General features: G+C 39.2%; 2 protein-coding genes across 2 annotated transcripts in view; one reads left to right on the forward strand and one right to left on the reverse strand.

Moving 5' to 3' along the window:
• The first annotated feature begins 40 nt into the window (after positions 1 to 40).
• On the forward strand, positions 41 to 11323 carry sytl3 (synaptotagmin-like 3). The gene is made up of 14 exons (XM_020628414.3): positions 41 to 166; positions 3114 to 3382; positions 4360 to 4575; positions 5730 to 5797; positions 6040 to 6091; positions 6197 to 6263; positions 6350 to 6422; positions 7257 to 7372; positions 7646 to 7768; positions 7961 to 8121; positions 8217 to 8313; positions 8697 to 8867; positions 9858 to 9939; positions 10832 to 11323. Exons 2-14 carry the CDS (start codon positions 3285 to 3287, stop codon positions 10837 to 10839), a joined length of 1332 nt encoding a protein of 443 aa, XP_020484070.2. The 5' UTR covers positions 41 to 166; positions 3114 to 3284; the 3' UTR covers positions 10840 to 11323.
• A 2806-nt stretch (positions 11324 to 14129) lies between these two features.
• ezrb (ezrin b) overlaps positions 14130 to 15815 on the reverse strand; it is a 30106-nt gene continuing 28420 nt past the window's right edge. The window contains exon 13 of the mRNA XM_020628504.3: positions 14130 to 15723. Coding sequence (XP_020484160.2) covers positions 15559 to 15723 — 165 coding nt within the window. The 3' untranslated portion in view covers positions 14130 to 15558. The remainder of the gene's footprint in view (positions 15724 to 15815) is intronic.

The raw sequence follows: 15815 nt of genomic DNA on the forward strand, positions 1-15815 counted from the left end.
AAAGCTCTCAGAGAAAATGTGCAATGTAACCGCCCAGCAGTTTCTCTCCAGATTGCAGCATGCGTGCGAACAGAGAGAGGAAGGAAATGTTCTGTATGTTCGCTTAAGTGTATAAAATCTGCCACTTCCTCAGGATGACCACTCCAGCGGTGCAGCGAGCCTGACGGTAAGCTTCTGTCAACGTGCATTTTAGCTCTGCATCAACCTGGTTCTTATGTAACAAACTTGACCTTACTTTCCCTTTCTTTGTTTTTGTAAAATGAGCCACATGGAGTTCTAACGTTTTTCACCTGAGTCACAGGGACGTCTCAGATTTCAGAAGCTCAGGGTGTGTTCAGCAAAGCTTTTGCAATCACAGCCGAGCTCTCATTTAGTCCTCCTCAAAGGATCTCGTGCACGTTGTGCTGCATGCATAAGATCTTCACATTTTACATTCTTACGTTACACATTTTGATGAATCTTCACGTTCTGTATTGCAGAGCGATGTCTTTCAACTTGTACTTCTATGCAAGTTTAAAAGTTTGAAAAAGCGGGTGCTACTTCCTGTCAGAGCTGTTCATTGAAAAGGAAATCTAGTCTCTTCGTTTGTTCTTAAGTTAACTCTTCTTAATCTTTCAAAAGTTAGATGCATGGATTTTAAAAAGCACTGATGTCAACCCCATGCAGATATATTCCAGCATTTTTTTGTTGTTGTTACTACTCCAGCTGGTTTTTAAAATTGAGGTCATTCTGTGTTAAAATAACCAACCCACATGTCTCTGTCGGTTTGGTTAACAATCGTGACAGAATCCGTCCTTTGGTTTGTCTTTGGATTTGTGCATGTGGTGATCAGTCTGGCTTTGACTTGACGTATGCAGCCGCTCTCACAGGTCTTTCCAGGAAGCTCTGCTCTGGGTGGGAAACGTGTCAGAGCAGACAATGCGATAGCTTTGGTCTTTCTCACTGCTCTCAAGCTCTGTATTTAGCTCCCAATGCAACCAGTAAGGTGTTCTTTTACTGTCACTAGCTGTGGTGGGCTGATAAGGTCCACCATGTCTTCTCGGATGCGAACTCAAGAGTCACCACTAAACCACGGACAGCCTGAATCATCGAGGTCCTTTGCAGAGTACGAGAGAGGGTGAAATGAGTGTGCTTGTATGTGACCATCATCATCCCCTGCACAAGATAAAGCCTTCAACAAACTGTCAAACTGAGAGTCTTCAGAACGGAAAATTTCCCAAACATGCATGACGAAACGCCCGCTGCATCACAACCTTCCTAACATATTTCACATCTTGCCTCAGTGATATTTACAACTTCAGAGATTCCCTTCAGGCATGGAGCACATCAGCAAAAGGACAGATAACAGCTGTAAGCCACGAGGCCTCATTACAGCTGACACTGATGGTTTAGTCCGGCCTCCTGGCAGCTCTGGATACTAACAGGGACAGGCTCTTATCTAACAGCACAGATTGGCATCCAGCTATTCAACACACAGCTTCCTCTGCTCTCAAGATGCTTCACCACTGAAGAGGACAAGGGTTTCGTTTCAAACTGCACTAGGCACAAAAAGTAGAATCTCTAATGAGATGAATGACAGCTTAAAATATAGTTTGACAATTGGAGGATAAAATTGAGCCAGGCGAGAAGTGAAAAAACTGGCAATGATCTTTCATCAGTAAGGCCAATATAAGGTCATTTAGCTTTACTGTAAACTGAGGAGCTTGCCTTTGTATTGAAAGACTGACAGACATGTATAATCTGGAACCTCTACATTTATTTGCAAGGGGTCTTATTAAAAGGTGCAGACCTGAAAATACCTCTGGAAGCTTCTATTAAGCAAAGCAACAAAATGTGACATGAAGTGGTAGACTGCTAGGCTAGCTAGCTAGTCGCAACAGCCACTTGATATGGCTCTCAGATAATTCACATGATTTAGAAGCGAGCACTTTTTGTTCCGTTATATTGTCAATTGATTTAGAACTTTAATCATTAGCAACAGACATCTTGGTTGTTCACGAAAAGCTTCATCTATCCTAACATCAAACCCGCCCAATCTTAGATAGGTTGTTGGGATTTGGCCCGACCAGTGTGAGGTCAGATGGAAATCTGTTAGAACAGGTGACCGGGCGAGATGCATCTGCAAGAATCAGGAAAAACATGAGCTCGCAGATGCTTCTAGTTCCCAGACTAAGACGGATGAGTAAAATAAAGTTGTATGAATCAGAACTCCTCCCTGTTTTTTCAGACAGAACTTCAGGGGAAAGCATCACAACTTCAATCAATCAGTCTTTCTTTTTTTTTTGTATAGTGCCAATTCATAACAACTGTTATCTAAAGACACTTTCCAAAAGAGCAGGTAAAAGACCTTACTCTTTGTTACAGTATTTACAAAGACCAAACGTTAATCCATCATGAGCACAAAGAAACATTTTGCAAAGTTAGGAGGCAAGGACAAACTTTAAACAGGCAGGAACTCCGAACAGAAGCAGACTCATGTCCATGAAAGTGTGGAAACCTGGCCTTGGATAAAGTCCACTGACCTGCAGAAAAAGAAGAAAAAAAAATGGAACTAGAACAACCAGAACACAGATGCACGTCATCCATCAATAATGCAGGAGTTGGCATTTGGTTTGTTGTGTGGTTGTGTCATCAGTGAAGCATCACTGCTCTTCCTGCAGCCGAGGAAGAGGAGCTGGTCAGACAAGAGGCTAAATACTGGGAGGGGGGGGATAAAGCCTCTAATACTGTCATAAAAGAGGAAGATGAGGAAATGAATGCAATCAGTAGTTGGGTGTTTTAAACACTGGCCTAATGTAGTATTGGTTTTAGTTTCATGTTTCATCTGACTCTATGTTTCTGAGATATTTCTGTCTACCTGTCATCAGGATGCAGATTTGTAATTCTGCAGAAAAGAATATGTCATGAGGGTATTTCCCCTGCTGTCATGTAGACACACTGAACTTGAATCATCCAAGTAGAAACATGACAACTAGTGTTATCTGCTCAGAAGGGTTATATCCGGCTCTGACGTGGAGGGAGACTCCACGGACATAAAGATCAGAAAAAGAAAGACCCCAACAGCAGCAGCAGCAGCAGCATAACCTTTACCATCTCTCTTTTTATTCTTACAGCTTTAAGAGACTGAAGTGGAGATCGGGGTCCAGTAAAAGTGGGAGGGTTAAAGAGAAGAGGAGGAGGAGGAGGCAGAAACAGAAAGAAAACAGAGAAACAGAGTGGATGAGAGGCAGACTGCAGAGGACCGGTGAGAGAGACACACAGAAGATTGAGACCGTTGTTCAGAGATGGATTTAAGTTTGCTTCAAGCTCTGGAGAGAGAACGGGTCCTGGAGGTTCTTCGGAGAGACAAACAGCTGCGTATCATTGAAGAGGACAGGATTAGGTGAGAAATGTCTATCTAGGAAATCCGTTTAACCAATGAAACAAAGTAGTTATTTAAAAAAAAAAAAAAAACAGTTATCACAATGTCAAAAAGTCGTGTTTTTTTTCCCACCAAAGCTACTTCATCTTAAATCAGGTAATCTTTCTAATGACATGAAAATGAAGTGTAAATATCTAATCAATAACCTCTTATCTAAACTTGCTTCTAAATGAGGTTAACTCTTCTCTTCTGTTATGTTTGCAATTGGTTTGATCTTTTATTTTGAAGGCAGGTTGTCAACTTTTCTGGCTGTTTAAAGCGGATGTTAGAAAACTGCCGGTGTTCTGACAAGATGTGCTGCCTTGACAAAAAAAAATGCAACCATAGTGCAAAACCATAGAAGGGACAGACAGGCTATCTGTATCCCCTTTGAAATAAGCATATAAGAAATAAATAACCTTATATTCTCACTCCATATTCTAGACTCCATAAGTCTATTATTAAAGATTTCAGGGGACAGTTATGAAATAATGCTCACAGTACAGAATCACTTTGAAACACCACGACTCGCTGCACTGTAGGGAAACAACAAGTCTGTTGAGATACTCTTTAATTAAAACGCTTTAAGATTTCAGAGAAAGCATTCCTCGATAGATGAAAAAAGCTCCTATCCAAAAATGCTCCCTGTAGGATGCTGTTACTGAGCTGCATGGAAGCACATCTCAATGGGTAGCACTATTTGATAGAACACTGGTAGGAATGGAAAAAAATCTTCACGCTCCTGTTTTGAACTCTAGCACCATGCTGGAAAGAGTACAGGAGTGTGCATGTGAATAATAACTCCTTTAAATGAAACTGAAGTGCATGTATGAGTTAACCAGTGCTTACTGGAGATGCCACTGGTCCATGTCTGTTCCACCATATGATATGAACAGTTTGAAAAAAAACAGCAACAGAGAGGTCGTCAGTTATCTAATCAATGCTTTCCTTTACCTCAGGAGGATGAAACATGAGCTCCAGGAGCTTCGGAGAAGAGGTGCGAAGAGTCACGCGCGGCAGTACGGCGAGCGGACGTGCGCGCGCTGCCAGAGGCCCCTGGGAAAGTTCTGGAACTGTGGTGACGTGTGCCGCGGCTGCAGCCACCGGATCTGCAGCAGGTGTCGAGTGGGCGTGGGAGCGGCGGGCTGGAAGTGCACGGTCTGCTACGCCTACAGGTGAGGCAAACACTTCAACCATCTGATTAATGCAAGGAGAAAATCTATATTTGACTCAGGAAAGCTTTAATCTCAGTTTTTCCTCATTCAAACTTATACCCTAACTGAATAAAAGATCTGAGCTAAAATAAAAGTGAATGTTTTAATTTAATTTATCAGAAAAAAGTCAGCCAGGATAGCACTTCTTTTAAATAGTTAGGTGGGCAGGGGCAGTAAATAGAATTGCTGTATAGCTGCCTCTTCTTTTTCAGTATGAGTGTAGGATAGACTTTTTATACACAGTTTATGGTATAGGCATACTAGTATGAGTACAGAAGCGCTGGTGGAGTGAGAAAAACTATTTTTTTTTGTCTTGATCTCAATCATTTTCTTTCCTTTGTTTGATTTTTGAACAATTAAAAACAATCTGATTGATCTTTTCCTCAGTGGTGGTTTTAGTCCACTTTTACTGAGGGGGACCAAACGGGGGCCAGTTGTTTTGTCAGAGGGGAACATTAAACCCAGGTAGAAAATAGACAAAGATGATTGCTTTAAAAAAAATATATAAATATTATGCCAAATAAAAGCGCACATCATAAAATACCATGATTTATATTTGTTTCAGTATTTAATACTAGATTGTGAGTCCAGTTGTTGAGTCAAATATTGAGTATAGTGTTATTAGGGGGGGCTCTTCCTTTTGGAGGGGTGGCCACAGGGGGGACCAAGCTCAGTGTTACAGGGGCACTGGACCCCGTTGGCCCCTGCCTAGAACCGCCCATGCTTTTCCTCAAGTTTATTTTCTTCTACATAACAGGAGGGGAGAGAAAGGTTTTTAAAATGTAATGTTTGAAGTTCTTTCGTAACATGCTGCATGTCTGCCCCCTGTGGCGAAAATGAGCATTACATCAACTACCTTTTTTTTAAATGCTTAAAAAAAGGTCGTTGATTTTTCACCCTCAAAACCGATATTCCCAGAAGCGGAAAAAAATAAAAAAACAAAGATGATCCCGTCAAAACCTTTTGTATGCATGCTATTCAGTTATAAGCACAGAGGAGAAAACAATTGTGATCAGACTGAAAAAAGTGCATTTCATGTTGTTTTCCCCACTTTGGGCTTCAGTATGTGTTGTCCAGTGTTCATGTTAATCATGAGTTCCTTTTTTTTCTCACAGGGAGGTGAAGATCAGGTCTGGAGAATGGTTCTTAGACGAGTGTTCACACAAATTTCCAGTCACCACAGGTTTGTTTGCAATACTAGGACTTCCTGCATGCACCATTTGTTTCTTTTTATTTTCAACCTTTCTATGAACTAAAGATACTTCATTGTTTAAATCCAGTTTTAATCCATTGCCTCATAAAACAGAGAGGATCTGGGTTGTTTGTGTTTCACTGTCTCCTATGTGTAGACTGAGGCAGTTAATCAATTATTCAATATCAAGGTTCAAGGTTCAAAATCATATTTCTGTTTGGTTTTTTTTTCAGCGAAATATGAGACGGTTGGGGAGAAACTATTAAAGACCTACAGTGTGCTGAGGTATGGAAATGTTACCAAATGTATCTGTGCATTTTGTTATAATGTTATTTTTTAAAACCGATTGACACAACATTAAAAGTAAGCCATATTTCCCTTTCTCTTCAGTCATATATCAGTTGTACCTCCCACTCCTCCACCCTACATGGAATTTCCATTTCTGAGCAGATCTGGGGTAAAATACATTTTCATTTATCATTTTTCTAGAAATAAAAGTATGATTGATAAATTGATTGTCTTGTTTGTGTGTTTAATCTGCAGGATTGGAAAAGCTCAAGAACCTTCAACAAGTCCATGGAGGACCTGATGGTTCATGTCACCTCTCACATTAAAAGTATGTTTTCCAATGACTCAGGACAATGTTAGTTAACGACTTAAAACTTGAACACATTGAGTGTCATCAGAGTGCATTTAGGTGTGAAATGTTTTATCAGATTCAGAAGAATCACTTCCTCTGAATGTTATATGATCTGAAGAGCAGAGAGAAAACCACAGAGGTGATGCATCTCAAATAGCGTGACAAATCAAACGCCCCTCTTACCTCGCCGTCAGATCTGCATCAGCAGCAGTTTCACATCAGGATGACGAACTTAGATCCTGTTGCACCGGCATGTTGCAAACTTTGTACAAACCGCTTTGACAACATGAGACTCGTGACCCATTTAAACATTCATGTGAACTTAATCCAGGCAGTGAACAATTCCCTAGTTTGCATATTTCTGTAATTATTAATAAATTAATTAATATAAAAAATTCTTTCGACTGAATTTGAGGATTTCCTGAAAGATTGGAAGGTTTTGTCGAATAATGAGTTATTTGATTGACCAAAAAGTAAAATGGCAACTGTCTAGATTTGACGTTTTTGTAATTTTATGCAAAAATATTTGTTATTTCACGTTTTCCTTTTAGTATTCTTTAAAAAATCCATCAAAGAATCCAAACACTCTCAGTTAACTATGTCTAAGAAATGTGTTAATATTATAAAATAAAGTAAAATATCAAAAATGTGCTTAAAAATTAAATTTAATGAACTGTAAAAATGTACCATTAATAATAATAATAATAAAAAAAGTCAAAAAGAAACATTCCAATGCAAGACTGTTAATTGATATAAATCAATGCAATCTGAATCAATCTTTCATCCACCACTTCTGTTTTCTCCATGCAGAGATTTCAACGTCTCAGAATGACTTGCTCAGTGTTGACAACATCCGCAGAGGGTCCTGCTTCAACTTCAGCAACCAGAAGAGTCTCTCCGACACCGACATCAACAAATCCAAAAATGTGAGTCGGCTAAAAAAAACTTCATAAAATGCTTTAAAGGAAACTAGAGACACAAGTGTGCTTAGCAGCCCCGATCCTTCGATTAATCAGCTGCACACTTGTATGGACCGAGTTCACCTTCATGAGAATATACCAAAGCTAACAAGGCCTATTAGAGCTCTGAAAGAGGCCATTAAAGGAGCTTAAAGTCATCTCTACTGGTTATACTATAGAATAACTGTCAGCCTTTAAAAGCACAGTTAATAAATGAGTTTCCTTTGTTGTTTTTTTCAGCTCTTTAAAATGCCCAGCCTTCCAAACCTCTTCAAGAAAAGCAAAGACAGCGACCATGAAGGCTCCTCCACCGGGGCAGAAGAAGAAACTTCATGCAGTTCTGAGTACTCAGGAGGAAAGAGAGTAAGTTCAATCTGATAATAGTAGAAAAAAAACATTACAAAGTAACATCCTGATTTAGCAGAATTGTAGACGGACGGTGATCGTTATCAGCCTCCTATCTCTTCAACATATCAATTAGCAGCTGATATGCTGCTAAAGCAGTCCTTTAGAAACATAGAATACAGAGTTAACATCTGTGTTTTCCTCCTTCAGGGCAGCACCAGCAGCGTTAGCAGCTTCTTCGAGAGCATCACTGTTTCAGGAGAGCTGGAGCTCGCTCTGTCCTACAGCAGCAGCTCCTCCTGTCTGGAGATCTGGGTCAGGGCCTGCAGAAATCTCACCTGTGGAGACGCCAAGAGGAAGAAATGCAACCCGTAAGGATATCACAGAGTGGCACTCCGAATGACCCCGTTTTAAAGCGTGATTCACAAACATGTCAGCAATCTGTACTTGTTATTTCTTTGTGTAGATATGTGAAACTCTACGTGCTCCCAGAAAAGAGCAGCAAACTGAAGACAGCGGTGAAGAAAAACACGACTGATCCAGTTTATAACGAAGTCTTAAAGGTAAAAATAGAACTGCTATTATCATCTAAAACATGTATGTCAGCTATTTGGCTTGTCCCCTAATTTGTCAAGGTAAAGAGATGATTGATCATGACAAAACAGAAGAGGACTCATCTGCTGTTTTGTTTTATTTGTACTCAACAAAATGATCCGAGAAAGAAGCAGCACGTTTTTATACAGTATTCATCCAGTTTCCAAGTTCCAGTTTTGATACAAAATAAGATAATGGCACTTTTTTTCTCAGGTTAATTAAATAACTAAAAAATAATCTTGAGATAAACACTTTAAAAATATTAGCAGGCCTCAATTATTCTAAGCTTCTGTGTGGTCATGCTTGACTTTGTCACGTTGAATAAAGTTCTTTGCCTGTTTTTTTTAAATAGTATTACATAGAGCGCCCCCTGCTGTTTGGGAAGAGACTTCAGGCCTCTGTGTGGCATTCAGGAACCCTGAGAAAGAAGGTGTTTCTCGGGGAGGTCCTGATCCCCCTGGATGGCTGGAGGTTTGACGACAAGATGTCCCAGCGCTTCAACTGGTACCCGCTGTGTCCGAAGGTAAAAAGAGCAGAGGAGGTTTAGATACACAAGCTGTGATGATGAAAATAAGGAGGAGAAAATCATTTTTAGAAAAAGGTCTGTTGTCTACGGTCACACAAAGTGTTCAATATAAAATCATAAGGATTCAAGAAAACCAGAAGAATAAAAATACCACCTCTAGACTACTGAACCATGAAACTAAACATTTATTGAATGTCAAATCATGAACAAGACATGATTTGATAACCAATCAAATGTTGAGGTGCAGATGGTTTGATCGTAACATTTTGACAGTTAAAGGCTCTAAGCTTCTCTTTTTCTATTCTTTACACTTGGCTAAGTTTAGCTGAGCTTAATAATAATAATATATTACATTAATGTAAACCTCTTTAAAGGACCAAAGGAGGCTTTACATTGCAGAGTTACAATAAGAGACAGAACAAAAAACACAAACTAGACAAAGGATGGGAGTCCAGAGGTTTGAAAAAAAGAAAAGTGTCCAAATATGAGGGCTGGGATAACATGCTGCCAGGGCTTGATGTGGGTGAGGAGTTGTGTAAGTACTGGAGCCTTACCTTAGCTAAACAAACTGGCTGCTACCTGTTGCTGTATGTATCACACAGATAGGAGAGTGGTGTGAGAAATCTTTTGCACCATTTTTTTTACTCTGCTCAATATTTCACTAGTCTCTCAATTGCTTGTCAGTTTTGCTGAAACCGTGTAAAGTGATATTATTTCATACTTCAATATCTCATCAAAGAATCCGTTCTAAAAGATAAATTGGACATTTTAAAATAAATGTAGAGTATAGAGTGTAGTGTTATCACTGTAATAAACTCTCTCTTTTTTAAATTGTGAATAATAATTGAGCTAAATATTCAGTATAGTTATGTTTTGTATATGTTTTGTTTAGTTGTCATACCAGTAAGTATTTCAAAATGTTATCCTCTGAGGGGTTTTTGTGTTGGCTTATTTCTCTCTCCTCTCTTGTGTTTTTGTGTCACTCAGGCTGAGGGTCCAGAGGGGGGCGCTGTGGAGCTGGACGGAGGAGATCTGCTGCTCAGCGTAAAGCACCGCTCCAACAGTCAGGGTGAGCTCCTGCAACTCAGCTCACATAAACGACTGCAAGAAAAATGCACAGCTCGGCCGATTTACTGATATAATATACTGTTATATGAATTTAATAATCACATGTCTCATTTTTCACATAATTAATAATCTGTTCATCATCCGTACATAAAGACTAAACATTGAAAACAGATGACACTTCAAAGACAGCACATAATGTCATCTTAAAACTGGATTTTTATTCCCCCTGAGAAGTTGTATATAATAATGGACTTTATAAATGCACAAACGGGCACTGCAATAATTCATATTAGGAATCCCACAGTTTATAATCCATATGGGGGGAAAGCGGTTTACCTTATTTTACATGTAGAAACAAATTCTTATTTTCCTTTCAAACATTAGAGATGATTAATAATGTAGGGTGTGGTTATCATGTTAATGTGTTACAAAGGTGCCTTAATAACCAACACTTTCAAAAAGGAAAAACTAAGCTTGTAGATTAAGATAGATTTTTTTAAAAGCTAATTTAAAGTGCAAATGGAAGTGAAAATAGTCTGACAGTTCCAAACCACGTCCCAGCAGCCATCAGGTCTTGATTCTGTTATATCACCACTAGGGGTCAGAAGAACGCCTCTTTTGGAAACTTCCATGACACTTAATATGACGATGAAAGACTATGAAATACTAACCGTCCGTATCAAAGGAGCCAAACACCTTCCCACAAGTTCAAACACCTGTGTCAGAGTGTAAATACGCCTCTTTGTGGGCCTGAGTGTGTCTTTGTGTGTGTGTTTCCGTGGGCCACGTTATGTGTGTACTGGTGTGTGTTTAGGAATGCTTTTAAGAGCACAAGTGTTTAATAAGCATGACTGTGTGTTTATTTAGCTGTGTGTGTGTTTTGTTGTGTTTAGGTGTCTGACCCTGAGAGCCTGCAGAGAGCTCTTCCAGAAGACGCCCATCCCCGAGGGTAGCACTCCGTCTACAGGTCTACAGTACGGCCCTTAGAACCTGGATCTGTAGGATCCAAAACCCCTCCTGTACCTTTGAAAGACCCCTGAGAAGACCTGAAATAGACTCTGGCAACTGAAGTGACTTCTTGTCAAATATTGAAAAAAGAATTATGGTAGTCAGAACGTAGTATAACAAACAAACAAAGACATTTGAAGTTATTATTCACAACTCTTCCTTTGAATAACTTGTTACACTTAGTGTATCACTTGTATAGTACATGAATATACATTTAAATAAAACGTCCCTTTGGATAAAAGCCTCTGCTAAGTGAATTGTAGAATTGTAGAATGTTAAGAAGTCGTAATCAGGGAACAGGTGTTTATATATTTATGTTTTAATTTATTGTACTGCAATACTTATATTTATTAATAAAGTATTTTCTATAAGTATTATTTCTTGATTTTCTTTTTAACAACTGAGCTTCGTCAGCCAATAACAGCCAAGACATTGTCCTGAAAACTCTGGAAAATTGCCAATAAGGGGATTCATAAGTGAGGAATTGTTTGTTGTTAAACTTGTAGTAACTGTTTTTGGCCACTTGGGGGAAGCACAAAACTGTGAACACCAACTTTATGCATCATTATAAAGTTGACACAGCAACGTCCTAGCTAGAGCACATTATGAGCTTGACTCTCCTTTAAGCTGTTTTTGGTCTCCCCCAAATCAAATCTCTTTGATGCTCCACTATGTTCACTTTGTTGCTTACTGTGTCTGTAGTTTGGTTCTGGACCTGAGCCATTGTTTTTAGACTGTACACCTTATGGTGACAATAACTGTGAGTGTACATTTATCATTATTATTATTATTATTATATTATTTATTAATGGAGTGAAATTTTTCTTTCAGTTTATGAAACCAACAGTTTATATTTTTCAGCATGTTGGGACAGTCTGAAGCCACACTAGAGGACACTTGCATTTCCTCCACTGACAGAGCACAATGGAGGACACAATGTCATGCTTTCTCCATTGAAAGCATCTGAAAGGACACTTTTCCTGTTTGTTTTTTTAACACATTGGAGAAACTGATTATATTTTGTATGATTGATCCGAATCAGTAAAACAGTCATGATAATTGTAACATAAATGTAATAGAGTGCAGTTTCTGCCACCTACTTGTTGTGAATAAGAAGAAGCTTATATAATAGCCTAGTCTTTTGCTTAAAAAAATAAAAAAAATGTTTCACTCTGTTGCACTTCAGGGCACCTTAGATTGTGTCCTCTTCAATGTGCTGCTTGGTTAGAGGAGTCAAGCATCTAAACATCAATGCAAATGAAATTACTGGAAAAGACAGCGGGATGATATTTCTTAGAAATGAAATCCGGAGCCACACCCGCCGGTCACAGGAAGTGGTTTGAGTGATTTCAGAATGAGCTGCAAGACCATCCAGTGTTTCCTCATCCTACAAAGAAGTCCTTCTAGTCTCAGTGTAAGCAGCGTGTGAAAGACAAGCTCAGGCTCAGTTTTCACTGCGACATGAAAATAAGAAGTAAAAAAAAACAATGAGTGGTGATGTCACTGGCCTGGAATCTGTGTTAACCGATTCTCGATTGTAACTATGGAAACCAGAGCTAAGTGAACAACAAGTGACATGATGTCAGCTTGCCTGTTCATGCCAACAATGTGAACGTGACCAAATGTAACGGTTCAACGCATCAGCATGCAGTTTTTATTTCTGCAGAGACTGTGATCTCTAAGCAAGTCATGCTACAGTCAGTTAAAAAAGCACAGATATGGCCTTACTTCAGAGCATACTGCACTTAAGTTTGAAGGTAGTACTCTGAGATTTTCCCTTCATGACATCACAAAGGGCAGTAACACCTCCCCAAGGTGGGTGATACTCCGACAGCGAGGTGTTGCCCTCTGAGTCCACCTTCTCACCATAAACAATTGGGCATGGAGCGAGAAAGCCCAAGCCACCCAAGTCCTTCCAGAGAGGGGGGCGTGGTCGAACACATCTCACTTGCATTTAAAGCTACAGACACAGAAACAGCCTGTTCTGAGCAGGGCTGAAATAGAGGGGTTTAAAGGCATGATCAAATACAGGATCAGAGTGGATCTTAACAAGCTTCACAGTCATGTTTTTGGAGACTCTGAGTCTTGTTTAAACTAGTTGATAAGGAGGATAATATGTGACCTTTAATGTATCAAACAGTCACACCGAACATTATTATCTTAAATTCTCTATAAAGCGATGACAATATGCTAATGTTTGGAGTTTACCATAAATAAATTCAAGCAATGTCACATGAGAGGGAGTAATGTTGTACTGAATGTCAGCACAGCAATGATACTTTGTACATATCAGTATGTTTCCATATGATTTATGCAAAGAGAGAATGAATGCTCTGGGAGCTACATTGTTGACGTCATTCACAATATCAGCACAATCAATCTAGAAAAAGCATGTTCGCAGTAACCTTTGTTCACAGTAGCCTATTCAGAACACCTCGAGTGGAGTGATATATATAGTTAAAAGCACCAGAGCTGTTCTGTACATCAGTGCAGATCTAATCAGATCTACGGGTCAGACATAGCTGTTTTATAACACTTCACATTTGGTATAGAGCACCAAACACAAACTACGGATGAGGAATCAGATAAAGATATGTTATCATGTAGCAAAGAATTTTACAAATGTTAATCCTAACCTGATGTTTAGAGTTTAGGGTTAGCAAAAGTTTTTAAATCTATCCTAAGAGCAAAAAAATTATGAAAGAACCAAATCTCATCGAATTCCATTGAATAGTTTGTCAAGACATTTTACTCAAATCCACAAACGTCTGTCTACTGGTGCTATGAAAGGAAAAGTTAAGCTTTTAGGTTCATCCTCTTCAAACCGTGAATGTCTGCACCACATTTTGTGTTATTACATCCACTTGATCCCGAGACGTTTCAGAGGATAGGCAAAACACTTCAGGGGTTTACAGCTCACAGTTACAGGGTTCATCCCTGGGGAGCATGAAAATCTCCAGGTATTCATCCAATAGTTAATTCAAAAACTTTATTTGTCACCGGGGTGCAATTTAAAGGCAGTTCTTATTTGGTGATATATGCTACCAAGGGGGTTCAATTAAAAAAAAATAACAAGATGTCTTTTTTTTTTTTTTTACCAAATAAAGCATCCCACTCAGAAAAATGTCAACAGGATATCCACATAGTTAAAGTTTTACAGCAGACAAAGTATAAACACTGGTGTGAAATCAGATTTTTCTTTATTGCCAATTTGTGTAACACCTCATTATAAAATCCTGCTCATACAGTATACAAAGGCCGGCAGAGCTGTTTTCATTACAGTGTCTGTAGATGCTACTTCATGTCCACAGAGGAAATGGGGCGAGGTTGGCGTTTACTGTCCGAGTCAGTCCAGTCAGGGACCGAGGTGCAAAATGAAAACCCTTTATAACCGTCACCTCAGCCCTCAGTTCAATCCTCAGTGGAGGTCTAACACTAAAAAGAACTAAAGTTTTGAATGTTACATCCATATTTTGTCTCTATGCACCTTGGCTAAGACTGAAGCCAAACCGTCTGGGTCTGAACCCTGCAGAGGGGCGGCCAGAGAGAAAGGCCACTTGGGGCTGGGGGGGGTGTAGCAGCACACAATGCTCATCTGTAACTAAACATAGACATGAAACAGAGCAGAAAAATAAAAATATATTAAACCTACGTGTTACAGTTTAAACAGTGCTCTGAAGATGAAACAATCATCAAGATTATGTGAACTGCACTGCAAAAAAAAATTATCTAGAGTACCTAAAAAGAAAGCCATCTCCTGAACTGATCGAATGGCATTCAGCTGGATATCTTCTACAGTATAAAATAATAATAATAATTTACAGTTATATCTCTTTAGTGATCCAAAGTTAAACATAATGGAACATAAGACTTCTATTATTTTGGTTATAAAACCTTTGAAAATATTAAACGTTTTATCATTAGTAGATAGCAAAAATATACAAACCAAGATGAAATACCCTTTTTAATGTCCCATATACAGTATAAATATCTTCCTAGGCATGATTTGAAGCTATTGTAAAGCAATAATAAAACAGAAATGGAGGTGTTCAAATATATGGAAATCACAAAGATTTTTTTCTCCTTGGACTGTTTACCCCTTTCTGAGTGGTCGCTCTAAACGACTGTCATTTTCTTCCAAAACAACAACAGACAGACATGAAAAGAAGCGAGGCTTTGATTACACACTCTATTTTCACATCATGAAATAATAATATCAATAATAATAATAAAATTTGGCTACTCCCACTACTTCATCTCATCTGTGGATAAAAATATGATTTGGTCTGAATTGATCAATTGAGACACATTCAAATAGACAAATAGGATGTGAAACACTAAGAAGTAAAAGGTTTTGGCACTAAATTGTGTTCAGAGGATTTGCAAAGCCTTGCACACTTCCAGACAAACCCACAACAGGAGAGTGTCTCTGTAAGCAATACTTCTGCTGTGCTCATACTGCTCCAGTTTAGTCTGCAACTGGTGTGTGATATACATGAGTTTGTGTGTGTGTGTGTGCGTGTGTATGTGTGTGTGTGTGTGTGTGTGTGTGTGTCAGCTGAAGAGCCAGATTTAAGTGACCATTCAGAAAGGGTGAGTGGCTGCAGGCTGTTTATAAGGCCTCAAACTCGTCGATCCTCTGCTTGGTGTTGCCCTGCCTGATCTGTCGCAGGGTCTTGTACTTGTCCCGGCCGTGTCGGACATTATCACTGTGGAGGAGGTCGTTCTGGGTGTTCTTGGATTCATCACGCGCCTGAGCCAGCTCTGAGGTCAAAGCCTAAAGGCAGAGAAGGAGAAGGAGCACTTCATTAAGCCTACAAAAACAGTACAGCGAATGCAGTTCCAGAAAGAAAGCACACCAGCGTAGTG

The sequence above is a fragment of the Labrus bergylta genome, chromosome 15 (assembly GCF_963930695.1).
Source record: "Labrus bergylta chromosome 15, fLabBer1.1, whole genome shotgun sequence".
In the NCBI taxonomy this organism is placed as follows: Eukaryota; Metazoa; Chordata; class Actinopteri; order Labriformes; family Labridae; genus Labrus; species Labrus bergylta.

Coding starts and splice junctions, on each gene's coding strand:
- sytl3 (XM_020628414.3), top strand. CDS start 3,285: ATGGATTTAAGTTTGCTTCAAGCTCTGGAGAGAGAACGGGTCCTGGAG. Junction 6,092..6,196: donor AAGACCTACAGTGTGCTGAG/GTATGGAAATGT, acceptor CTTTCTCTTCAG/TCATATATCAGTTGTACCTC. Junction 6,264..6,349: donor CATTTCTGAGCAGATCTGGG/GTAAAATACATT, acceptor TTTAATCTGCAG/GATTGGAAAAGCTCAAGAAC.